General features: G+C 44.1%; 1 protein-coding gene across 1 annotated transcript in view; it reads left to right on the top strand.

Moving 5' to 3' along the window:
- The first annotated feature begins 13,434 nt into the window (after nt 1-13,434).
- The window catches only part of LOC123482778 (peroxisome proliferator-activated receptor gamma coactivator 1-beta-like), an 82,142-nt gene continuing 67,756 nt past the window's right edge, over nt 13,435-27,820 (top strand). Inside the window, exon 1 of the mRNA XM_045211621.1 lies at nt 13,435-13,515. Coding sequence (XP_045067556.1) covers nt 13,435-13,515 — 81 coding nt within the window. The remainder of the gene's footprint in view (nt 13,516-27,820) is intronic.

Raw genomic sequence — 27,820 nt, 5'->3', positions numbered from 1 at the left:
ACACCTGCATTACTAGCTGTTTGGGGTTTTAGGCTGGGTTTCTGTACAGCACTTCGAGATATTAGCTGATGTAAGAAGGGCTATATAAAATAAAATTGATTGATTGATTGATTGATTTGAAGTTTGGTCTGTTGGTAACCATCATGGCTCTGTCCTCATTTGTTTTCAATAAAGAAATGTACAAATTCCTCATTTACAAGGGATATGATATTATAGAACGTTACATACTAGGAGAAGGTTAGGTGAAGTATAAATAGGGCCTTTGGTGTCCAACCCCCGGGCACCGGCTGACCCTGTGTCCCTCCATCCTCTAGCCCCTAAATCTCACCTCTCTCCCCTCTCCCCTCTTCCCTTTGCCCAAGGGCAATGTCTGGGGGTAGGGGCACTGGGATAAAGGGGAGAGAGAGAAGTGGGGACTAGCCTAAGTCTATGCAGAGAAATGTCCGGCATGCGACCACTCAGCCGGAGCAAACTTTGCACCCCCACTGCCTGTTTGTGTTAGGTCAGATGACTTTGAAACCCTTTATCACCTGAGCGACTGCCTGCCTGCCTGCCTGCCTCCCTGCCAGCACTGTTCTGGAAGAGAGAGGGAGTCGTGTGAAGGAAAGACACGTGTTGGCCAGGGGTATCTCTCCTTCCTCCACCACTCAGAGACAAGAGCCTGGCCAGCCAATCACAGAATGCGGAGCATGGAATTCTTTGCATCTCTGTGGAGTCCCCTGCCTTGCCTCCAATAGGACAGGAGCACTCAATGGTTCATCTCTGTGGAGTCCCCTGCCTTTCCTCCAATAGGAGAGGAGCGCTCAATGGTTAATCTCTGTGGAGTCCCCTGCCTTTCCTCCACTAGGAGAGGAGCACTCAACGGTTCATCTCTGTGGAGTCACCTGCCTTGCCTCCACTAGGAGAGGAGCACTCAACGGTTCATCTCTGTGGAGTCACCTGCCTTGCCTCCACTAGGAGAGGAGCACTCAACGGTTCATCTCTGTGGAGTCACCTGCCTTGCCTCCACTAGGAGAGGAGCACTCAACGGTTCATCTCTGTGGAGTCACCTGCCTTGCCTCCACTAGGCGAGGAGCGCTCAATGGTTCATCTCTGTGGAGTCACCTGCCTTGCCTCCACTAGGCGAGGAGCGCTCAATGGTTCAGTGTGCTGTGCTCTGCTGTATGTACGCAGCACGCTTCACTCATCATTACACTGGGCCACATAGGTCATACTGCGGGTTAGTACATTGCATTAAATAGATGCCTCAGTGGAGATACATTTAGGTTGCTAAACATCTGTTTGTTTTATCTACAGCTCTGTGGATGTAGGTGATGCTCAGTAGTAAGAGGCGCACCATTCATTAATTAATTCACTCTGTCCCCTTCTTGTTGTTGATTGTATATTGCCATATTAAGAGCATGTCAGTGATTTGAATCCCGGGTCCGACGTGAAAAATCTGGTGGGAAGTGAGCTAGCAACCTCTATGTGGGTGTGCCTTCAGAATGTATTCACACCCCTCAACTTTTTCCACATAAAGTTGTGTTACAAAGTGGGATTAAAATCAATTTAATTGTCATTTTATTGTCAACCATTTACAAAAAACACTCTGGAATGTCAAAGTGGAAGAGAAATTCTAACATTGTAAAAAATTCATGAAAAATAAAACACAAATATATCTTGATTAGATAAGTATTCAACCAGAAGTCAATACATGTTAGAATCAACTTTGGCAGTGATTACAGCTGTGAGTCTTTCTGGGTAAGTCTCTAAGAGCTTTCTAAACCTGGATTGTGCAACGATTGTCCATTATTCTTTTAAACATTTTTTTTGGTTTTGCAATAGATTTTTCATGCAGATTTAAGTCAAAATTGTAACTTGGCCACTCAGGAACTCCAGTAAGCAACTCCAGTGTAGATTTGGCCTTGTGTTTTAAGTTATTGTCCTGCCAAAAGGTGAATTCATCTCCCAGTGTCTGGTGGAAAGCAGACTGAACCAGGTTTTTCTCGAGGATTCTGCCTTTGCTTAGCTCTATTACGTTTATTTTTTATCCTGAAAAACTCCCCAGTCCTAAATGATTACAAGCATACCCATAACATGATGCAGCCACCACTATCCTTGAAAATATGGAGAGTGGTACTCAGTAATGTGTTGTATTGGATTTGCCCCAAACATAACGCTTTGTATTCAGGACAAAATGTTAATTGCTTTGCCACATTTTTTGCAATATTACTTTAGTTCCTTGTTGCAAACAGGATGCAGGTTTTGGAATATTTTTATTCTGTACAGGCTTCCTTCTTTTCACTCTGTCAATTAGGTTAATAATTGGTTAATAAAGGTTAGTATTGTGGAGTAACTACAATGTTGTTGATCCATCCTCAGTTTTCTCCTATCACAGCCATTAAACTTAAACTGTTTTAAAGTCAGTATAGGCCTCATGGTGAAATCCCTGAGCGGTTTCCTTCCTCTACGGCAACTGAGTTATCTTTGTAGTGACTGGGTGTATTGAGACACCATCCAAAATGTAATTCATAACTTCACCATGCTGTAATGGATATTCAATGTCTGCTTTTTTTTTTTTACCCATCTACCAATAGGTGCCCTTCTTTGCGAGGCATTGGAAAACCTCCCTGGTCTTTGTTGTTGAATCTGTGTTTGAAATTCACTGCTCGACTGAGGGACCTTAAAAAAATGTTTTATGTGTGGGGTACAGAGATGAGGTAGTAATTCAAAAATCATGTTAAACACTATTAATGCACACAGAGTGAGTCCATGCAACTTATTATGTGACTTGTTAAGCAAATGTTTACTCCTGAACTTATTTAGGCTTGCCATAACAAAGGGGTTGAATACTTATTGACTCAAGACATTTCAGCTTTTCGTTTTTTATTCATTTGTAAAAAATTCAAAAAACACAATTACACTTTGACATCATGGGTATTGTGTGTAGGCCAGTGACACAAAATCTCAATTTAATCCATTTTAAATTCAGGCTGTAACACAACAACATTTTGAAAAAGTCAAGGTCAATTGTGAATACTTTCTGAAGGCCTGTATGTTTGTCTTTCGGAGCGGTTGGGTTAAAAGCGGAAGTCAAATGATGGTTGGACCTTGTGTGCAATTGACCAATAAAGTGATCTTAATCTTAATTAAAAAATTCTGATGAAATTGGATGCTATGAAAAGATGTCAGAATCAATCACTGTTTTGTCTGTATAATTACCAGAGATAAATAATTCCAAGCTAAAATCTCAATGAAATCAATCTCCCACATATAAGAAGAGATATGCTTCTAGAAAAAGCCACTAATACTGTCAAACAACTGCATAAAAAGTTGGCCTGAAAATACAGGATACTATATTTGCTTTGTTTTTTATATAGTACTCTCCCAACCATAAATGACTGACTGATAATGGACATGGTATCGATGAGGCCAATTATTGACCTATACAGTGGGGAAAAAAAGTATTTAGTCAGCCACCAATTGTGCAAGTTCTCCCACTTAAAAAGATGAGAGAGGCCTGTAATTTTCATCATATGTACACGTCAACTATGACAGACAAATTAAGAAAAAAAAATCCAGAAAATCACATTGTAGGATTTCTTATGAATTTATTTGCAAATTATGGTGGAAAATAAGTATTTGGTCACCTACAAACAAGCACGATTTCTGGCTCTCACAGACCTGTAACTTCTTCTTTAAGAGGCTCCTCTGTCCTCCACTCGCTACCTGTATTAATGGAACCTGTTTTAACTTGTTATCAGTATAAAAGACACCTGTCCACAACCTCAAACAGTCACACTCCAAACTCCACTATGGCCAAGACCAAAGAGCTGCAAAGGACACCAGAAACAAAATTGTAGACCTGCACCAGGCTGGGAAGACTGAATCTGCAATAGGTAAGCAGCTTGGTTTGAAGAAATCAACTGTGGGAGCAATTATTAGGAAATGGAAGACATACAAGACCACTGATAATCTCCCTCGATCTGGGGCTCCACGCAAGATCTCACCCTGTGGGGTCAAAATGATCACAAGAACGGTGAGCAAAAATCCCAGAACCACACGGGGGGGACCTAGTGAATGACCTGCAGAGAGCTGGGACCAAAGTAACAAAGCCTACCATCAGTAACACACTACGCCGCCAGGGACTTAAATCCTGCAATGCCAGACGTGTCCCTCTGCTTAAGCCAGTACATGTCCAGGCCCGTCTGAAGTTCGCTAGAGTGCATTTGGATGATCCAGAAGAGGATTGGGAGAATGTCATATGGTCAGATGAAACCAAAATAGAACTTTTTGGTAAAAACTCAACTGGTCGTGTTTGGAGGACAAAGAATGCTGAGTTGCATCCAAAGAACACCATACCTACTGTGAAGCATGGGGGTGGAAACATCATGCTTTGGGGCTGTTTTTCTGCAAAGGGACCAGGACGACTGATCCGTGTAAAGGAAAGAATGAATGGGGCCATGTATCGTGAGATTTTGGAAACCGGGCATTGAAGATGAAACGTGGCTGGGTCTTTCAGCATGACAATGATCCCAAACACACCGCCCGGGCAACGAAGGAGTGGCTTCGTAGAAGCATTTCAAGGTCCTGGAGTGGCTCTAGCCAGTCTCCAGATCTCAACCCCATAGAAAATCTTTGGAGGGAGTTGAAAGTCTGTGTTGCCCAGCGACAGCCCCAAAACATCACTGCTCTAGAGGAGATCTGCATGGAGGAATGGGCCAAAATACCAGCAACAGTGTGTGAAAACCTTGTGAAGACTTACAGAAAACGTTTGACCTGTGTCATTGCCAACAAAGGGTATATAACAAAGTTTTGAGAAACTTTTGTTATTGACCAAATACTTATTTTCCACCATAATCTGCAAATAAATTCATTAAAAATCCTACAATGTGATTTTCTGGAATTTTCTTTCTCATTTTGTCTGTCATAGTTGACGTGTACCTATGATGAAAATTACAGGCCTCTCTCATCTTTTTAAGTGGGAGAACTTGCACAATTGGTGGCTGACTAAATACTTTTTTTCCCCACTGTAGCTGACCTGACCTATAACCCCCAGTAAACAGCCACAGTGCTTCCATATCATCTCTAAAAGGACAGCGTCCTCCCTGTACGTCCTGTTCAACCACGACTGCGTGGCCGTGCACGATTCCAACACCATCATTAAGTTTGCTGATGACACAACAGTGGTTGGCCTGATCACCAACGACGATGAGACAGCCTATAGGGAGGAGGTCAGTGACAACAACCTCTCCCTCAACGTTAGAAAGACAAAGGAGCTGATCGTGGACTACAAGAAACAGAGTGCCGAGCACGCCCCCATCCACATCGACATCGTTGTAGTGTAGCAGGTCAAGAGCTTCAAGTTCCTTGGTGTCCACATCACTAAGGGATTATCATGGTCCACACACACCAACATAGTTGTGAAGAAGGCACGACAACGCCTTGTCCCCCTCAGGAGACTGAAAAGATTTGGCATGGGCCCTCAGATCCTCAGAAAGTTCTACAGCGGCACCATTGAGAGCATTCTAACTGGCTACATCACCGTTGGTATGGCAACGGCTTGGCATCCGACCGCAAGGCGCTACAGAGCGTAGTGCGTACGGCCCAGTACATCACTGGGGCCGAGCTCCCTGCCATCCAGGACCTCTATACTAGGTGGTGTCAGAGGAAGGACCTGAAAATAAGACTCCAGCCACCCAAATCTTAGACTGTTCGCTCTGCTACCGCATGGCAAGCGGTACCAATTCATCAAGTCTGGAACCAAAAGGACCTTGAACAGCTTCTACCCCCAAGCCATAAGACTGCTAAATAGTTAGTACAGGTAGCTATTGGTTAACTATTTAACTATCTGCATTGACTCTTTTTGCAACTCTTTTGTCTCATCACATACTCTGCTGTTACTGTTTACTATCTATCCTGTTGCCTAGTCACTTTACCCCTATCTATATGTCCATAGCTACCTCAACTACCTCGTACCCCTCTCTGCACATCGACTGGTACTGGTACCCCGTGTATATAGCCAATCATTACTCATTGTGTATTTATTCCTTGTGTTATTATTTTTCTATTATTTCTCTTTTTGTCTCTCTGCATTGTTGGGAAGGGGAGTAATCATTTCACTGTTAGTCTACACTTGTTGTTTACAAAGCATGTGACAGATAAAATGTGATTTGCCATGTCACTGGGGCTATACCAGGCCGCGTCACATGGGGGGGGATGGCGTCGCCGTCCTGCGAAAGTGACATGTAGCGCTCATTTCATCCCCATTGATCACGACTGAGGAAAATGCCCCTGTCCCCAATCAAACAGTGGCGTGCGAGCCCCCTGTTTCGGAAAAGATTGTGCGAATCCTATTGATTGGCATCCTTGAACAACTGGCGTAGGCTGGGCAGAACGTGCAGCAGGCAGCCCCGCTGTATTGACCTCCCACATCACATCAGGCTTTTCCTCCTGCCAGATCAATGAATTGATATAACTGAGGAAAAGGATTGGGCTCTCTACTGATTGATGGTCATATATAGCCTATAGTTCTAATACTAATACACAACAACATTTCCACTAGCCTGTTTGTGCTGTTTCCACTAGAAACTGCAATGGGCTTTGTCATTGACAGCACAAACAGATCATGGGACCAGGCTATGTTACCACCACTGGCAGATATAGTATCAGACATGCCATCCACTGTCGCTGAGGGAGGGCCTGTCTACTCACTGTGTAACCTCTACCCTAATTAGAGCAGGTGGGCATGCATCAGGCTGTCTAAGGCTGTAGAACAGAGCACAGAGCTTTTCATAGTATGGCATGGCATAGGATCATTATTATGTCCATTTGGATAGGCAAAGTCTGTGTTTACGTCTCGATTCTGTCCCAAACAATAATAGCATTCATCAGCTTTAATAGAGAGATTCATATAATCTAACTGGTCTGTGGATGCATTGTGTTCATGTACAGCTGTAAATTTAACATGCTGACAGTTTCTTTGTTGACTTGTTATTTACTTATAGAGTGTAATTACATGCTAGTTATCTAATAACTACTCTTCTGTCACTTTGGGAGAGTCATTAAAACAAGCATCATTACCTAACATTTGGTGACAGGTCGTAACCAACTGGATTGAATTCTCTGAAGTAAGTGTCAAAGAGTTGTTGCCACATTGTTACCAAACCAGGTAGTCATTTTCTTTAACCAATGATGTTCTTTAATGCAGGGCCGACAGACAAGTTCCTTACTTTTTCCCCCTTCCACTTTCCTCTTCCATTTTTGCGGTAATGTTGCAATTATTTGGTTGTAATTTTGGGTAGAGCAGACATTTCCATATGTGTCACGTTCGTTGTGTAAAGGCTCGGACCAAGGTGCAGCGTGACATGTGTACATGTTTAATATCTTAAAGAAACAATGTCTGGACCCTGGTGTGGGAGACCCCGACCCTGGAAAGGGGTTAACGTCTGGTTCCAGCTCAGCAGTCCTCCCGCGATGCACCAAGTCCTGTCTGGACCCTGGTTGAGCGGATGGTTCTGGCATGGGGGAAGAGTAGACGACTGGACCCGGACTGGGCATCGGTGAAGCGGACTTTCCCCGGCTCTGGTAGGGAGCAGATAACCGGAGCTGGACTAGCACCGGTGGAGCGGACTGCTCTGGCACTGGAGTGGAGCAGCAGACCGGAGCTGGACTAGGCACCGGTGGAGCGGACTGCTCTGGCACTGGAGTGGAGCAGCTGACCGGAGCTGGACTCTTCGGGCCATGGATCATCACTGGAGGCTTCGTGCCATGGATCATCACTGGTGGCTTTGTGCCAGTGCGGGGCGCTGGCACAGGACGCACTGGGCTGTGGACACGCACCACTGGTTTGGTGCGAGGAACAGGCACGGGCCGTACCAGGCTAGGGACACGCACCACTGGTTTGGTGCGAGGAGTAGGTACAGGGCGCACCGGGCTGTGGACACGCACTACTGTTTTGGTGCGAGGAGCAGGTACGTGCCGTACAGGACTGGAGACACGCACCACTGGTTTGGTGCGAGGAACAGGTACGGGGCGCACCGGGCTGGCGACACGCACCACTGGTTTGGTGCGAGGAGCAGGTATGGGCCGTACAGGACTGGAGACACGCACCACTGGTTTGGTGCGAGGAACAGGTACGGGGCGCACCGGGCTGGCGACACGCACCACTGGTTTAGTGTGAGGAGCAGGTACGGGGCGTACCGGGCTAGCGACATGCACCACTGGTTTAGTGCGAGGAGCAGGTACGGGCCGTACAGGACTGGAGACACGCACCACTGGTTTGGTGCGAGGAGCAGGTACGGGCCGTACAGGACTGGAGACACACACCACTGGTTTTGTGCGAGGAGCAGGCACAACCCGTCCTGGCTGAACGCTAATTTAAGCCCGGCAAGAGCGGGGCGCGGGCACCAAGCGCACCGAGCTGTGAATGCGCACTGGAGATGCAGTGTGTATCACAGCATAACAGGGTGTCTGAATGGTCCCACGCTCCTTAACGCGAGTGCGGGGAGTTGGCTCTACTCTGAAACCTGGCTCCGCCATCCTCTGCTCTAAGGACTGCGTTCTCTTTTGCTGTAGGGTTAACTCCTCTCTCAGCTCCTCCTGTTGTCTGGCCAGCTCCTCTCTCCGTGCATCCACTGACTCCCTCTCCCTGTGGGCCTCCTGCAGCGCCTCCCTCTGATGGGAGCTCTCCTGCTCTCTCTTAGCTAACAGCCCCCTTAAGGTAGTTATCTCCTCTCTCAGAGTGCTGAGCTGCATGTCTTGGAGGGCCTCTATAATAGCGGCCTCCTCTTCCTCCACAGTCAGCCCTTTCAGGGCCTCCTTCTACTCCGTGTGCCCCCCCCAAAACATTTTTATTGGGGCTGCCTCTCGTGCTTCCTTCGCGGTCGGCACCGTCGGCGTCGCCGTTGATCCTCTCCTGCCTGGGCTCCTTCCTTCGCCCAGGGTCCTTAACCGGCTAATATCTCCTCCCATGTCCAAAATGTCTTCCCCACCTGTGTCCAGGGTGTCTACTCCTCCTGGCCACGTTGCTTGGTCCGTTGGTGGTGGGATCTTCTGTCACGTTCGTTGTGTAAAGGATCGGACCAAGGTGCAGCGTGGTATCCGTACATGTTTAATATATTAAAGAAACACTTGACAAAATAACAAAAGCAACTGAACGTGAAGTTCTAAACGCTAACAGCAACAAGCCTAAACAGAAACAAAATCAGAAACAAGATCCCACAACTAAAGGTAGGCAAAATGGCTGCCTAAGTATGATCCCCAATCAGAGACAACGATGGACAGCTGCCTCTGATTGAGAACCACACCCGGCCAACATAGAAGTAGAATAAACTAGATTATATCCCAATCACACCCTGACCTAACCAAACAGAGAATACAGGTGATCTCTAAGGTCAGGGCGTGACAATATGTTTTTGTTAGCTGCATGTGCGACATAACTCCACCAGTCCTAACTCTGATATCATTTACGAAGATTATACCTTTTTAAAACATTTTTTCAAAAAATAATGTTTTTTTTAATCAATTAGTATATTTGAGTTTAACCACAATATTTGTTGCATTATTTGTTCTGTCGTTTCTGGAGGATTAAATTGAAATTGCAACCAACTTTCTATGGCTTGGTTTAGAAATAGTGATATTTAGGAGACGATTTCCTTTTCAAATAACTGAAAGTGAGAGGTTGTAATCTGAATAAAGGGAAAAAGGCCATTCTTGAACATGAGGTGAGACAATCTTACAAATTTGCTAGAGAACCAGTTCGGATTTAAGTATAACTTTTGTATGACTGAAGCTTTTAGTGATAGGTCTAATGCTTTAATATTTAATAATTTCTGTCCTCCGAATTCATATTCATTATACAGTTGAAGTCGGAAGTTTACATACACCTTAGCCAAATACATATAAACTCAGTTTTTCACAATTCCTGACATTTAATCATAGTAAAAATTCCCTGTCTTAGGTCAGTTAGGATCACCACTTTATTTTAAGAATGTGAAATGTCAGAATAATAGTAGAGAGAATGATTTATTTCAGCTTTTATTTCTTTCATCACATTCCCAGTGGGTCAGAAGTTTACATACACTCAATTAGTATTTGGTAGCATTGCCTTTAAATTGTTTAAATTGGGTCATATGTTTCGGGTAGCCTTCCACAAGCTTCCCACAATAAGTTGGGTGAATTTTGGCCCATTCCTCCTGACAGAGCTGGTGTAACTGAGTCAGGTTTGTAGGCCTCCTCGCTCGCACACGCTTTTTCAGTTATGCCCACACCTTTTCTATAGGTTTGAGGTCAGGGCTTTGTGATGGCCACTCCAATACCTTGACTTTGTTGTCCTTAAGCCATTTTGCCACAACTTTGTAAGTATGCTTGGGGTCATTGTCCATTTGGAAGACCCATTTGCGACCAAGCTTTAACTACCTGACTGATGTCTTGAGATGTTGCTTCAATATATCCACATCATTTTCCTTCCTCATGATGCCATCTATTTTGTGAAGTGCACCAGTCCCTCCTGCAGCAAAGCACCCCCACAGCATGATGCTGCCACCCCCGTGCTTCCCGGTTGGGATGGTGTTCTTCAGCTTGCAAGCGACCCCCTTTTTCCTCCAAACATAACGATGGTCATTATGGCCAAACAGAGGACATTTCTCCAAAAAGTACAATCTTTGTCCCCATGTGCAGTTGCAAACCGTAGTCTGGCTTTTTTATGGCGGTTTTGGAGCAGTGGCTTCTTCTTTGCTGAGCGGCCTTTCAGGTTATGTCAATATAGGACTCGTTTTACTGTGGATATAGATAATTTTGTACCTGTTTCCTCCAGCATCTTGATTGATTTGCACTTTTCGCACCAAAGTACGTTCATCTCTAGGAGACAGAACGCGTCTCCTTCCTGAGCGGTATGATGGCTGCGTGGTCCCATGGTGTTTATACTTGCGTACTATTGTTTGTACAGATGAACGTGGTACCTTCAGGTGTTTGGAAATTGCTTCCAAGGATGAACCATACTTGTGGAGGTCTACAATCTGAGGTCTTGGCTGATTTCTTTTGATTTTCCTATGATGTCAAGCAAAGAGGCACTGAGTTTGAAGGTAGGCCTTGAAATACATCCACACCTCCAATTTGTATTTAATTTTACCTTTATTTAACTAGGCAAGTCAGTTAAGAACAAATTCGTATTTACAATGACAGCCTACACCGGCCAAACCCAGACGACGCTGGGCCAATTGTGCGCCACCCTATGAGACTCCCAATCATGGCCGGTTGTGATACAGCCTGGAATCGAACCAGGGGGTCTGTAGTGACGCCACAAGCACTGAGGTGCAGTGCCTTAGACCACTGCGCCACTCGGGAGTCCAATTGACTCAAATGATGTCAATTAGCCTATCAGAAGCTTCTAAAGCCATGACACAATTTTCTGGAATTTTCCAAGCTGTCAACTTATGTAAACTTCTGACCCACTGGAATTGTGATACAGTGAATTATTAGTGAAATAATCTGTCTGTAAACAATTGTTGGAAAAATTACTTGTGTCATGCACAAAGTAGATGTCCTAACCGACTTGCCAAAACTATAGTTTGTTAACAAGAAATGTGTGGAGTGGTTGAAAACGAGTGTTAATGACTCCAACCTAAGTGTATGTAAACTTCTGACTTCAACTGTATAAATCGGCCCGTTTAATTTTGTCCGGCTTGCCGTTCCAAATTTCTCATATAATTTAAAAAACTGTTCGCTAGGCGTAGGTAAGACCATAAGCAAATAGGTAAACTGAGTAAATCAGGGTGATTTTTCCACAAATAGACAGGTATTTACCTTTCCATGGTAGCAAGATCTTATCTATTTTTGCTAACTTTCTTTTAAAATGTATTGGAGTGAGATCATTTATTTCATTTGGGATATGTATTCCGAGTATATCCACATCACCATCAGACCATTTAATTGGTAAACTACATGGTAATGTAATTTTTTAAAGTTTTTAGTTATCCAATACGTAATATAGTACATTTATCATAATTTTGTTGTAATCCAGAGAGGTTAGAAAATGTATCTAGATCCTCTATGAGGCTGTGGAGGGATTCAAGTTGTGGATTTAAAAGAAAACATGAATCATCAGCGTATAGCGACACCTTTGTTTTTAAGCCCTGGATTTCTAATCCCTTGATATTATTGTTGGATCTGATTTTAATAGCTAACATTTTGATGGCCATAATAAATAAATATGCCGATAGTGGACACCCTTGTTTTACTACTATTGACAGTTTAAAACTTTCTGAGAAATAGCCATTATTTACTATTTTACACCTAGGGTTACTATACATGATTTTATCCAATTTTATAAGAGATTCTCCAAAATTGAAATGCTCCAGGCATTTATATATAAACTCCAGTCATACTGGGCAACATTCTTGGTCCACATTCCATTTGATTTCAATCACTTTTTGGTCTAGGTTCATCTGTCTTGCTGGATGACTTGGCCAAGATTACAGGAGGAAATGTGCACATGTGTGTGTGTGCGCTGGTGTATGTGGTGGGCAAACAAATTAGTAAGCTAATAAAACCTTGTACAACAATTGTACAACTCATAACCTTCAACAAGATAAGCCAACAAAAGACCTCACTAGCTGCCTGTGTTATGTTGTGAATGGTAAATTGATGCAGCAGGAAGTGGGGCATTGGGGAGTAGGTGGAGGAGGGAGGAGCCATAATGTACTGTAGTAGCTTGTCCCTGAATCTCGCATGACCCAGCTGAAATGCAATCAGTAGGGGCAAAGGTGGGTCAATGAGCAAATATTCTTCCCTGCAGTCATTGGGGATATTGTAGACCATTTTTATTAGGCATAATAGCTCTAAATGATACATTTCCAATAATTTAGATTTGGACACCAATTCTCTATTTGTTTTGCCAAACCTAACCAGGCAACAGACCTCAACATGGGTGTTGGAATAGACCTACTGTGGTGGTGGCCATTTGGCCTGAATTATGTGCTCTTTATGGATAACCTGTCAAATAGTGTCAAAATAGACCAAAATGGGAAATCTAAAATGATATTCAAATATGAGTATGCAGTACTTTAAATTGTTAGGCCTGTTGTGTAAACAGATCAGTTGAATTGCGTGTTTGCTGTATGAGTCATCATCATAGTCCCCACATGCATTATGAGCCCATTCCAGCTGGACATTTTATTTTTATTTTATTTTACTCATATGCATTTTGTTTTTCCAAGCATGCTTTCATTACTTATGTCAAGTACAATATGCCTGCACGTCGATTGATTCGCAACCTTTCGTAGGAAAATTAAATAATCTCACAAACAGTGATAACATCATTACAGGCTATGTAATAGAACATTTGTATTCAGTTATATCAGTCTATGACAACGCCCTCATCCGGCGACTAACTGCAATTGAACGTGAACATAACTATACCCGCTGTCGGACTTTCCAGCTCTCATTCTCTAGAAGATGGCGGACTGCGTTTCACTGCTAGATGAGGAGCTCTCTTCTTTTGTCTTCAATTACCTGACAGAAAACTCCGGCAGCCAGGTAAGGGATGTTCATATTCTATATATCCAGGATCAGGACTACCTGGCCGGGGGTTCATGTTTGCATGTTATTGGCAGAATAATGCGTAATTTAATCTTCATGTATGCTCTGGCTGTCAGCATCTCGGCTCTCCAACCGGCGTCTTCAGACCTTTGACGTATGTGCTTCACGTGGAGTTGTAAGGAAATGTTATTAGTTCGAACAACGTGGTGATAGGAATTCATAAAACATTTATTTTAACAATTTTGGTTGCGTAACATTATTTTGTAATTTAACATTTAAATAACAATTTCTATGTTGCTCTTAAAACTTTTACAATGTTTGACTAATCCTGTCAAATCCGAGACCTCAGCACGTGGGTAGGCTATCATCGCATGAACTTGACTTTTTGCTATTTATACATTTGACATTGAAATTAACGGATATATTGGCAATAATTTGTATACAAAGGTTTGACTATCTAGAAATATTGATGTATTTGTATTGTTGGCTCTATACAACGCTGTCTTTATTTCCCATCCAGCTAATAGCCTACAAACTGGAGTTTTGATGAATGCTTATGTTATTGCAAATCAATGCAACTTGCTTATGTTGGCTATCCATCTGTTTCACCAGCCCATCTATCTAGTAACTAAAGATAGTTCAACTGTAGACCGGTAGGCTACGGTTTCTGTACAGTGCGCCTCTCACGGTTCAAAGTTGGGCTAAAGTTGTTAGTGAACTACAAAGGGAATAGGGTGCAATGCAACGATAATGGCTATTTGATCCGATCATCGACGTCCGTTGAGTTTCATGTGCTGCAAGAATGATGATGTGAAATGCGGAATATTGTGCCCATCTGTGAAAAATTCAGGCGATTATGTTTTCGTAATCGTTTGCGTAAGCAGCGAGCCACTGTTACAAAACCTTGTTACCGGCGAGACTGTTACAAAACCTTGATACCGGCGAGCAACTGTTACAAAACCTTGATACAAAAATGCATGTTCTAGGGTAACAAAATAACAATTCAATCCAATTATAGGCTGTATCTCATCGTAATGTGATATTGCACAATATTATTAGACCACCAGACTTCAAATAATTCTAGGATGCAACTCGCCAGCATACCCACAGATTATTCTCAGTAGGTTAAATCTCATTGAATTCCGACTATTCTTTATTACAGCATACCTAGGATAGCCTATGATGTAACGCTAGATTGCGATGAGAGCATTCATTCTGAGCTCAGATATTCTACTCTTTGCTAGATGTGTAGCTAGTGAGTAGGTTCATTGATTGCAGAAGCCAAGACTAAAAGCTATTTATATTTCAAGTCACGTGTAAGGTGTGCACAGTGAACATTCCGTGTTAAATGTCAGTTAATAATGATCTAATAATAACATTAATGAACTATGAGTTGAAACATGGTACAGCATAATGACGTTAACAAAGGGTAAAACATGCCTATTGAGGGTGTCCCCGCTTAGATACGAAGTTCCCCTAAACGGAAAGTTACATTTGGCCCAGAGCGTAATGTGACAAAGTTGTATCAGGCTCTGATCACGTAGTGATGTTTGTAATAATAGCCCCATCAAATGTAGGGTTCGATGCTGTGTTGCATGTTCATTTTGCCGAATTATTGGGTTGACTGTGCTATCTATGGTCATTGTAATAGGACCCTACTATCGTGACCAGGGTTGAATTCATTCCGCCTATTCTGTTGCAAAACCTTTCTTAAACGGAAGCAAACGAAACGGGGAGGGACTTAACTGAATTTGTCCAATAAAAACTAGTTTTGCTCTGTTTGCTTCTGGTTGGTTCTTAAACGGTTTCCGTAATGAATACACCCCAGAGTTATAGAGCACAGAGTTGCTGCAGTCATGTGCTTTCTGCTGCATAGTAGTCTGGAGGACTCTGCTCCAGTGACGTGCATGAGCGACAGCTACACTCAGTCCTCTGGGTTGCATGTGACTGGAGCTGCTGCTGCTGCTACTGCTGGCCGGCTGCTTCTAGATCAGGACGAATAATTCACCGGGTCTACTCCAGTTTAGTCAAGAGGATCTAAAGATCAGTCCTACTTACAACCACAACACACCCTGCCCTAACCACATAAAGTAGATGGAGAAGTGGATGCTCTTATGCCCTTTTAGGGTTTCCCCTTCCATGTGAATCCATTTTTATTTGGCCTTCTTTTCAGAAGTACACTGCTCAAAAAAATAAAGGGAACACTTTAACAACACAATGTAACTCCAAGTCAATCACACTTCTGTGAAATCAAACTGTCCACTTAGGAAGCAACACTGATTGACAATACATTTCACATGCTGTTGTGCAAATAGAATAGACAACAGGTGGACATTTTAGGCAATTAGCAAGACACCCCCAATAAAGAAGTGGTTCTGCAGGTGGTGACCACAGACCACTTCTCAGTTCCTATGCTTCCTGGCTGATGTTTTGATCACTTTTGAATGCTGGCGGTGCTTTCACTCTAGTGGTAGCATGAGACGGAGTCTACAACCCACACAAGTGGCTCAGGTAGTGCAGCTCATCCAGGATGGCACATCAATGCGAGCTGTGGCAAGAAGGTTTGCTGTGTTTGTCAGCGTAGTGTCCAGAGCATGGAGGCGCTACCAGGAGACAGGCCAGTACATCAGGAGACGTGGAGGAGGCCGTAGGGAGGGCAACAACCCAGCAGCAGGACCGCTACCTCCGCCTTTGTGCAAGGAGGAGCAGGAGGAGCACTGCCAGAGCCCTGCAAAATGACCTCCAGCAGGCCACAAATGTGCATGTGTCTGCTCAAACGGTCAGAAACAGACTCCATGAGGGTGGTATGAGGGCCCGACGTCCACAGGTGGGGGTTGTGCTTACAGCCCAACACTGTGCAGGACGTTTGGCATTTGCCAGAGAACACCAAGATTGGCAAATTCGCCACTGGCGCCCTGTGCTCTTCACAGATGAAAGCAGGTTCACACTGAGCACATGTGACAGACGTGAGAGAGTCTGGAGACGCCGTGGAGAACGTTCTGCTGCCTGCAACATCTTCCAGCATGACCGGTTTGGCGGTGGGTCAGTCATGGTGTGGGGTGGCATTTCTTTGGGGGGCCGCATAGCCCTCCATGTGCTCGCCAGAGGTAGCCTGACTGCCATTAGATACCGAGATGAGATCCTCAGACCCCTTGTGAGACCATATGCTGGTGCGGTTGGCCCTGGGTTCCTCCTAATGCAAGACAATGCTAGACCTCATGTGGCTGGAGTGTGTCAGCAGTTCCTGCAAGAGGAAGGCATTGATGCTATGGACTGGCCCGCCCGTTCCCCAGACCTGAATCCAATTGAGCACATCTGGGACATCATGTCTCGCTCCATCCACCAACGCCCACGTTGCACCACAGACTGTCCAGGAGTTGGCGGATGCTTTAGTCCAGGTCTGGGAGGAGATCCCTCAGGACACCATCCGCCACCTCATCAGGAGCATGCCCAGGCGTTGTAGGGAGGTCATACAGGCACTTGGAGGCCACACACACTACTGAGCCTCATTTTGACTTGTTTTAAGGACATTACATAAAAGTTGGATCAGCCTGTAGTGTGGTTTTCCACTTTAATTTTGAGGGTGACTCCAAATCCAGACCTCCATGGGTTGATAAATTTGATTTCCATTGATAATTTTTGTGTGATTTTGTTGTCAGCACATTCAACTATGTAAAGAAAAAAGTATTTAATACGATTATTTCATTCATTCAGATCTAGGATGTGTTGTTTAAGTGTTCCCTTTATTTTTTTGAGCAGTGTATTTTCTTTCTAAGTACTCAATCAAATGTAATCATCCTTTTTGATGTAAATATTTAAAGGCCTATGCTACAAACGTTATATGGCTTAGTTATGTTCTATCCTTTATATTCATGAGATGCATGAGTGACATAGCAAATGCATTTCTGTAGTTTGCCTCATCGTTTAGGCTACAGTATGTGGTTTCACCACCTGTCAGTCAATGGTTCATTTGATTCTGGTTGCTGAGTGAGTTGTCGTCTTGTTACATGGTCATATCAGCTTGCAAACAGAAGTCTTGTTTTCCCAGATTTAGTCAGACAGGGAAACAATATAGCCCACTGCACCAGGCAGGGTGCTCACTTTGCTCAACAGTCTCGCTCTCTCTGCAATGAAAGTCTGTGTATTATTGCACAGACACTGAGCTGTCCTGCCGTGATGGAATACTGCAGTGCTATGTGTTCAGCTTCCATGATATGGGCTGAGTCACCTGTCAGGCCTAGAGTGGAGGCCTATTCTTTAGCAAGAGCAAATGCATTATGTCTATGAAATGAGGAGTTCCTACAGTACCCCTGCCTGTCTCTCTGATGGAATGAATGAAATTAGCTTTGGCTATGCTGTGTACTGACTGAAGATGATGGATAAGACTAGCTTTTGCTTAGGGGGGTTTGATGCTGATTTAGACTGGCCATGAACCACAGGACAGTGGTTTCTGTGTTTGGATGTTCACTGTGATGTTACTGTATCTTTAAGCCCTACTACAATCTGGAAAATCAATAAATGAAACAGTTACAGAGATGATTCTCATCACTGATAATGTTGCTCTAGGAGTAGCATTTCACCAATATTTAAAATTCTCACACATGATCTATGAGGATCATTCTGAAAGATCCTAGCCTACCACCCATCCTTCAAATGATCATTATCTAGGTAGGAAGAGCATATATATATTATTTGTCATTCTGAATGATCATCCCTCAAAATGATCAACTCAAATGAGGATGAAAGAGTCTAATCTCCCAGAAGTGTTGCTGGGAGGTTTTGCTTGTGTCACTGCCTGGCTTTGTGGTTTGTCACTGAGGATGGGAATGGCTGCTTCCTTCCCAAAGCCCCAGAGATCCATCATCTGGCTGAGGCTCTGAGGCTTGTCCTCAGGGAGGCTTGAGGATGCACTCTCACGGATGACTTTACCCCTCCCCTCCATTCTGAGCCTAGTCCATGTGTAGCCAACTAGATTCAGCTGCAGGCAGACTTTTGTCAGAGTGGATGGTCGGGGGGGCGGAACATAATTATAATAATTTGTACACTGCAAATTGACAACAATTAAGCCCAAAAAGAGGTTGTATTGGAAAATAACAATAATTTCATACCTTGATTACATTGAGACACCATCACATATGTCTCTTTTTTGATTCGTAGGAATACTTGGGAACAGGTTTTCTAAATATAACAAAGTTTTAGCTGAATTCCTGGTGATTTTACAGTCTTTTTTTACCATAAAGTAAAATAGATATCATTTTATTACTAAAAACGTTTTTGGGGCCCAAGAAAATGCATCCCAAATTGCACCCTATTCCCTCTATAGTGCACTACTTTTGCCCTATCGGGCCCTGGTGGTCAGAAGTAGTGCATTATAAAGGGAATAGGGTGTTATTTGGGACACACTTTCTGACTGTATGGGAGGGAGGGGAACTATAAAACAGGTGATTAGATATCAATAATTGATGCAGGCTAATCCATCATCGGCTGATTGCAAAACTGGCATCAAAGGCTATCCTTTGCATGGACACACACTGACTATAGCAGGCATTTGGTTGTCTTCACATATTCAGGCTGTGTGGTCCCAAGTCAATGAGGATCATTTGGTTTTCCTTATATTGTGTTTTCGATGATCTCTTGTCCTATGACTCATCTTTTGCTGTGTCAACATGCAAATGTATTATTGTCTTTCATTTTGCTTTTGAAATTAGCCATGGTTTCGAAATATATTATGAAATAATGTGCAGTTAAAAAAAATATGTAATACAACACAACAAGCCATAATGTTGTGCCTCTAAGACTTAAGTGAAGATATGTCCTTAATTAACCTTTGCAAGTGTTTTGTATTCATCACAATGACTCTATTGACGACATTAGTGTGAGCCTGTTTCATATTCTGTACCTTGCTTAGGGAAATACATCAGGGGCATTAACATAATGCCTATGGGACTAAGTAGGCAGGTTGCCATTGACCCAGGTTTATTTGACAAAAGCAATGTCGGCAACAAAATCTTTGCGACATGTGTAATGGAAATGGCAGATATAGGAGACATTTTCTAAAGATCGACAACATTATCAGTTTGACGGGTGGATTTTTCTGTTGTCTAACTTTATTTATTGCAAAAAATGATGATGGAAACATTGTTTTTGGAATAAATGATGATTGCTGAACTTTCTGAAGAGGCAACGTCACAGGAATGCCCCTGTCTGTGTGTGCGCGTTTGTCTACCACTTTGTGTAGCTGTTAGTGATGATGCTAATGTAATGACAACCGTCTTCTGTTTGATGGAAAGGCTTTCCCCAAAACCTTTTCAATTAAATGTTAACTACAAAGTCGCCTATGCCTTCCGGGCAGAATGATGATATGATTATTTGTATCAATCCAGTGGCCATTTTTTTTGCAATCTCACATGAGTGCTACAGAAACATCGCTAACCAAACAACGGTCTTTGGCTGGTGCGCAGTTGAATTAAAGGGTAGGCATAATTATACCCAAAAATCTAGATTTTAAAAGGGTCTGCTGATGTGGTTTAAGCATTGTTGTGGACTTAGTCAGAGGAAGGCCCTCAAAATTGTCAAAGACTCCAGCCACCCTAGTCATAGACTGTTCTCTCTGCTACCGTATGGCAAGCGGTACCGGAGCGCCAAGTCTAGGTCCAAAAGGCTTCTCAACAGCTTCTACCCCAAAGCCATAAGACTCCTGAACAGCTAGTCATGGCTACCCGGACTACTTGCACTGCTCCCCCACCCCCACCCCATCTTTTTACGCTGCTGCTACTCTGTTAATTATTTATGCATAGTCACTTTAACTCTACCCACATGTACCGTATTTTCCGCACTATAAGGCACACCGGAGTATAAGCCGCAGCAGCTAAATTTAATGATATTGAATGATGTGTACATATATAAGCCGCACTGGACTATAAGCCGCAGGTGTTTTAATGTTTAATTACCATATGTAAGGGTTCGTGCACAGAGGGGATTGTCGGGAAAGAGACAAACTGTCTCGCTCTCGTAATGTCTGTCTGTCTTGCTCTCGTTCTGTCTCTCGTTCTGTCTCTCGTACCACTCTCGGTTCCACTTTTACTTTTGCGCGCTACCTGTCTCACTCTTTTCCGGCCTCCAGCTTTTCCTGCTGGAGCCCGCCGCTTAAAGGTGGGGGGCGCGGACCGGTCATAGAGCCCATAGAGTTAAAGTTGGTGGACTGTAACCTGTAAAATCCATAGATTTAGGAGGTCTTCTAGTGGCCGTTAGCTGTAAAAATCCATAGATTAGCCGCACCGTTATATAAGCCGCAGGGTTGAAAAATTGGAAAAAAGGCGCGGCTTATAGTCCGAAAATTACGGTACATATTACCTCAACTACCTCAACTAGCCGGTGCCCCCGCACATTGACTCTGCACCGGTACCCCCCTGTATATAGCCTCCCCACTGTTATTTTGTTTTACTTCTGCTCTTTTTTTCTCAACACTTTTTTGTTGTTGTTGTTTTATTTTACTTTTTTATTAAGAAAAAACTGCATTGTTGGTTAAGGGCTGTAAGTAAGCGTTTCACGGTAATGTCTACACCTGTTGTATTCGGCGCATGTGGCAAATGAAATTTGATTTGATTTGAGAACATAAATTTTTTTGTTTTTCTATTAAAAAAGTGTGTTTTGAGAGTGGAAACCTGGAAAAACAAATGGAGAAAACAAAATGTGTGAAAAAAATTAATTGAATCAGGCAAATAAACAGATTTTATAGGGCCCTACTTGGGAACAGAGGACGCTGCTTCACTCTGTAGTCTGCCCCATGTGTGTGCTTTTCCTGGCCACTAAAGCACATGACTGCTGAGACAGGTCATGATATGCAGGTGGAGGCCAGGATAGGAAAGGCCAGGACAGGCCAGGACAGGAGCAGAGTAGCAGACTGTCTGATGAGGCTGACTTAGGTAAAGGGAAGTTGAAACTGGGTTGCCAGGTGTTGCCGTCCCCTGATGATATTCACCACCACCTGCTTTACTATTTCAATGTGCAGTCAGGCATTTGTCCGTAGTCAGCATCCTCCAGGTCATTATACTGTACCTCAGCCACAGCCAAACAATGGGTGTGCAGGTAGTCTATTGTATATGGATTGTGTGTGCTGAATGTAGGGTCAACAGGTTTGTAAGTTTGTTTTTGTAGTTTATGGTGAGATATATTGATTTAAGATTAAATACATATTCCTTGCAGACGTTTTATTTCCTTAAAAAACACTCATAAGATGAACGTTCAAAATCATTTAGATGATTTAAGGGAAATCTTTTTTTCCCTATTTGAATATGCAAGTAATTCACCTCTTCTGGCCAGTTCAGTAGAAGTTTGTAAAACAGCTATTAATGAGAGTTGCAGTCGGTTCAGTTGTAAATTAATGTCTGGTCAGGACGTAGTGGACAACGGTCCAACTCTGCATCAGTTGTCTATGGAGCTGTGAGGGGAATGGCACCTCCTTACCTTCAGGCTCTGATCAGACCCTACACCCAAACGAGGGCACTACGTTCATCCACCTCTGGCCTGCTAGCCCCCCTACCTCTACGGAAGCACAGTTCCCGCTCAGCCCAGTCAAAGCTATTCGCTGCTCTGGCACCCCAATGGTGGAACAAGCTCCCCCACGACGCCAGGACAGCGGCAACACTGACCACCTTCCGGAGACACTTGAAACCCCACCTCTTTAAGGAATACCTGGAATAGTATAACAGTAATCCTCTGTGGAAAGGGTTCTACATGGAACCCAAAAGGGTTCTTCCTACCTGGAACCGAAAGGGTTCTACCTGGAACCAAAAAGGGTTCTCCTATGGGGACAGCCGAAGAACCCTTTGAGGTTCTAGATAGCACCTTTTTATCTAAGAGTGCAGCGTGAGCTAGACCTCCATACAGAGTACTGACTCCGCTTCTGTCAAAGTGTGGAGCGGTTGTGTGTGTATGCGCACGTGCGTGAGTGGGTGTGTGTGGAATATGGATTGAGACAATTAAATCCTGATGTTTTAAACAGCAAGACTGATCGGTATTTCTGCACTTCAGCCTCATTCAGAGTGAAGGGAACCATTTAGATGTTGATATAAATAGATGAATTGGATATAATATCCAATATAGCCTAGTGCTTACATGTGTTGCTGTTGTGAGGTTGTGATTTATTTAGCCCTTAAGCCCAGTCATCTGAAGATCTGGGTGGTAAATGAATGGCTCCTTCATAGTAAACCCTTACTGTGGACGGACCAACCTGTCGGTCCAACCTCTCTCTCTCTCTCTCTCCTGGGCGTGATTGTAAACCAGGGAAAGGTTCAAGGAAAATTCTAAGGTCCTGATAGTGCAGTACAGACTTGCCGTGTGCCAGCCCTACCATGGTAACCTAGCACCTGGGGACTCACTGGGGAGGGCAAGCTCACACTGGCAAGGGCTTACCCCCTAACACTGACTGGGTTATGGATGGCAGCTCAGCTAGCTCATAACCTGCTCATTAACAAGAGGTGTGTATTGTGCATGTTCAGAGCAGGTATGGATGTTGACTCCCTGTTCTTTAGTGTAACAAGTTTAGACATCACGAGGTGAAAATAAATGCCTTATCTGTTATTATGTCAAAAGTGTGGCCAGGCACAGGCAACAGGGCCTTCCCTGCAGCTATACTTGGTTATTTATTTTACCGGATGGATATTAGTTATGGATCTCACATGGCCAATCAGAACCCTACAACCTTGTTATGGGGTGGTTGCTAATTGTTTCACACATCTCTCATGTACTATTATTCTGTTGGCAGTTGATAGCATTGCTCATGGCTATAGCCGATCGCTAATAACACGGCCAGCTGACTGTCAGCGTGACACTACAGTCGGTGAAGGGAAATCCTGTATTTTTTTATAAGGGTATTACTATTATTAGCAGCACAGTTCCTTGTAGTTCTGCTACTCAGATGAAGGTGGAGTTTATAATTAGCCACCATGGCAGTGGCATAGTTCTGTATTTGCATGAAGTGTTGTCAGCATGTCAGGTTGGATTCTGCATGATTTCATCATGATGCCGTATAATCATCATCAAGCTCTGGGGGATTACAACTCCCTCCAACTACTTCCCTTACTGCAACCTGAACACAAGATGCAGTGTCCCATTTAAAGATAGCGTTACTGCCTGGTTGTCTTTCTACAGGATCTCCATCTGCGCTGTCAAGAGTGTCTGTCCTCTGTCCTTCACTGCTCTGTGATTTACTATCCAGTTATGAAAGGTTAAACAGGAACCGGTATTCACTGCCCTAGACAAGTGATCTGACCCTTGTTATGTAATAATATAATATAATATGCCATTTAGCAGACGCTTTTATCCAAAGCGACTTACAGTCATGCGTGCATAATTTTTTTTTTGTGTATGTCATGAGTTCAGGCCAGATCACCATCTTGCATCATGATCTGACTGTTAGCTTAGCCTGTGTGTTATGAGCTGTGTTAACTTACCATAGTGGTAACCTTTCATGGGTCCCTGGCACACACACTCACAACAAATAGTACACCCGTGTAGTGTTGTCCCACCTTGTGGAATGCTGCTGGTGCAGGGCCTGAGTACTGATGGCAGCAGGTAGGTAGTAAACATGTTGCTGAGGGCTGCTGGTGCAGGGCCTGAGTACTGATGGCAGCAGGTAGGTAGTAAACATGTTGCTGAGGGCTGCTGGTGCAGGGCCTGAGTACTGATGGCAGCAGGTAGGTAGTAAACATGTTGCTGAGGGCTGCTGGTGCAGGGCCTGAGTACTGATGGCAGCAGGTAGGTAGTAAACATGTTGCTGAGGGCTGCTGGTGCAGGGCCTGAGTACTGATGGCAGCAGGTAGGTAGTAAACATGTTGCTGAGGGCTGCTGGTGCAGGGCCTGAGTACTGATGGCAGCAGGTAGGTAGTAAACATGTTGCTGAGGGCTGCTGGTGCAGGGCCTGAGTACTGATGGCAGCAGGTAGGTAGTAAACATGTTGCTGAGGGCTGCTGGTGCAGGGCCTGAGTACTGATGGCAGCAGGTAGGTAGTAAACATGTTGCTGAGGGCTGCTGGTGCAGGGCCTGAGTACTGATGGCAGCAGGTAGGTAGTAAACATGTTGCTGAGGGCTGCTGCTGCATGGTGGAAACGAGGGTGAATTTAAACTGTTCAGGGGACTAAGTAATAGAGTTGCACTGCAAGCCACTACCTGCACACCTGTGAAAAACATTCCACTCAGTGCCCTCCCATGACAACAAAGCAGGACAGTGTTCCACCACACGGTGGGCTGGCTAGGGAACTACAGGAGAGGGGAGGGATCTGATTAGTGGCCTGGCTCACTAGTACCTCTGTAAACTCTCTGATTACCTGGCCTCCCGCCAGGAGGCTTCTCACAACCTCTACATTTCCATTATCTCCATTCAGGCCGTTTGGCCACAACAATGGCTGGTTCCCCATTATGGCACCCAGCATCGCAGGTGAACAGTAGGTAGAATCACCAGCCATTGAGTCATCAGCCTCAATCAAACAGACTCCAACCTCTCCACAATGGCCAAGACCAGAGAGCTGTGTAAGGACATCAGGGATAAAATTGTAGACCTGCACAAGGCTGGGATGGGCTACAGAACAATAGGCAAGCAGCTTGGTGAGAAGGCAACAACTGTTGGCGCAATTATTAGAAAATTGAAGAAGTTCAAGATGACGGTCAATCACCCTCGGTCTGGGGCTCCATGCAAGATCTCACCTTGTGGGGCATCAATGATCATGAGGAAGGTGAGGGATCAGCCCAGAACTACACGGCAGCACCTGGTCAATGACCTGAAGAGAGCTGGGACCACAGTCTCAAAGAAAACCATTAGTAACACACTACGCCGTCATGGATTAAAATCCTGCAGCGCACGCAAGGTCCCCCTGCTCAAGCCAGCGCATGTCCAGGCCCGTCTGAAGTTTGCCAATGACCATCTGGATGATCCAGAGGAGGAATGGGAGAAGGTCATGTGGTCTGATGAGACAAAAATAGAGCTTTTTGGTCTAAACTCCACTCGCCGTGTTTGGAGGAAGAAGAAGGATGAGTCCAACCCCAAGAACACCATCCCAACCGTGAAGCATGGAGGTGAAAACATCATTCTTTGGGGATGCTTTTCTGCAAAGGGGACAGGACGGCTGCACCGTATTGAGGGGAGGATGGATGGGGCCATGTATCGCGAGATCTTGGCCAACAACTTCCTTCCCTCAGTAAGAGCATTGAAGATGGGTCGTGGCTGGGTCTTCCAGCATGACAACGACCCGAAACACACAGCCAGGGCATCTAAGGAGTGGCTCCGTAAGAAGCATCTCAAGGTCCTGGAGTGGCCTAGCCAGTCTCCAGACCTGAACCCAATAGAAAATCTTTGGAGGGAGCTGAAAGTCCGTATTGCCCAGCGACAGCCCCAAAATCTGAAGGATCTGGAGAAGGTTTGTATGGAGGAGTGGGCCAAAATCCCTGCTGCAGTGTGTGCAAACCTGGTCAAGACCTACAGGAAACGTATGATCTCTGTAATTGCAAACAAAGGTTTCTGTACCAAATATTAAGTTCTGCTTTTCTGATGTATCAAATACTTATGTAATGCAATAAAATGCAAATTAATTACTTAAAAATCATACAATGTGATTTTCTGGATTTTTGTTTTAGATTCCGTCTCTCACAGTTGAAGTGTACCTATGATAAAAATTACAGACCTCTACATGCTTTGTAAGTAGGAAAACCTGCAAAATCGGCAGTGTATCAAATACTTGTTCTCCCCACTGTAGTTTAATAGTGAACTTTTAGCTTGGCAGGCTTAGGGGTTGGTTGCGTGACTGGAGCTTGGGAGCTGTGTTAGGTTGGAAGGCAACAAAATAGCAAAAATGCCAAGGGGGGTGAATACTTTCGCAAGCCACTGTAACTATTGGCTAGGTGACACATTTGGCTGGGATTTGTAAGATTTAGTCTAAACTAGTGTTAGCTTGTGCCCTGTCTGCACATGATTTCAACTAAGAAGATCAACCCATCTAATAGTATTTCCTCCTACTCAAAACGTACCAGATTCACTCTGATGAAAAAAGGTCATATAGGATGCAATACTCTTCCAATCCTCAGTGAAGACTCGATAGAAAAGGTTTATCTACACGTTGACTTCCCTCCAACATGCTTATTAGAACGCCACATCCCCCTGATAGTATCATGAAAGTACTAAGACATTGGTATAATTGTGGATTCCCAACCTTGACTAACATAGAGAAATCGAATGAAATATGACTCTCTCCTTTTGCTGATCATCTTGGGAGGATGTAGTATAGAGTTGGGTCAGTAACTGAAAGGTCGCTTGATCGAATACCGAGCCGACAAGGTGAAAAATCTGTCGATGTACCCTTGAGCAAGTTACTTGAATTTGCTCCAGGGGCGCTGTACTACTATGACTGGCCATGTAAAACAACACATTTCATGCACCTATCAGGGTATATGTGACTATAAAACATATATTTATTTATTTATAGCTCTATGTCTTAAGTTTGACTGATATGGAACCTGACAGAGTTCAGTGACATCTCCAAATCGCTGCACTTGACTGTTGACTAACATGCTCACTCGCTCAAACCCAACAATGCACCTGAGGACCTGCATCTTGCAGCTTCTGCCCCACTACAAATTACGTAGCCTTAGTTGAACCTTTCTAACTTCACGGCAGAAGTGTGCTCCTGTGATAAAGGACTGTCTCGGTTCTCTAAAGCCCCTGTCTCCAACCACAGAAGGAAAAGTGAGTTAACTGCTTTAGACAAGGTCTACTCTGGCCTCTGGTTGTCATGGGTACATTTTTAGCAATCACCTTAGAATGTTGGGGAGTCAGTTCTATTCCTTGTCAGAGTCTTGAATTCTGCCCACTCCATAGAATGTTTCTCTCTCTCTCCCACTACATTAGTCCTTTCATGTACTTCCTCAGCACTCTTTCTGCTTTTCAGTGCTTCCCATGATGCTCTGCTGCCTAGCCTGACATTATTTTAAGCCGTCTCCGTTTACACAAGCGAGCAAGAGCCAACTCATTGGATCGACTGCAGCTTAATTTGCATGTTATTCTTTGAATAAATTAGAAACAGTCTATTCTGATGTCAGTGCATCATCAGGCTCAACAACAGTCTGGAGGCAGCGGCATCTGGAGTTTCAGACTCCCACTGGAGAGTGGTCTGATTTTACTGAGTAAACAGATAAGCATTGAGCCAGTCAGATTTCTATTGGGATTGTGTGACACAGACAGGTGAACTCACGCACACACACACACACGGACACACACGGACACACACACACACACACACACACACACACACAC

This window comes from Coregonus clupeaformis, chromosome 37 (assembly GCF_020615455.1).
Source record: "Coregonus clupeaformis isolate EN_2021a chromosome 37, ASM2061545v1, whole genome shotgun sequence".
NCBI lineage: Eukaryota > Metazoa > Chordata > Actinopteri > Salmoniformes > Salmonidae > Coregonus > Coregonus clupeaformis.
This window is presented reverse-complemented; position numbering and strand designations above follow the sequence as displayed.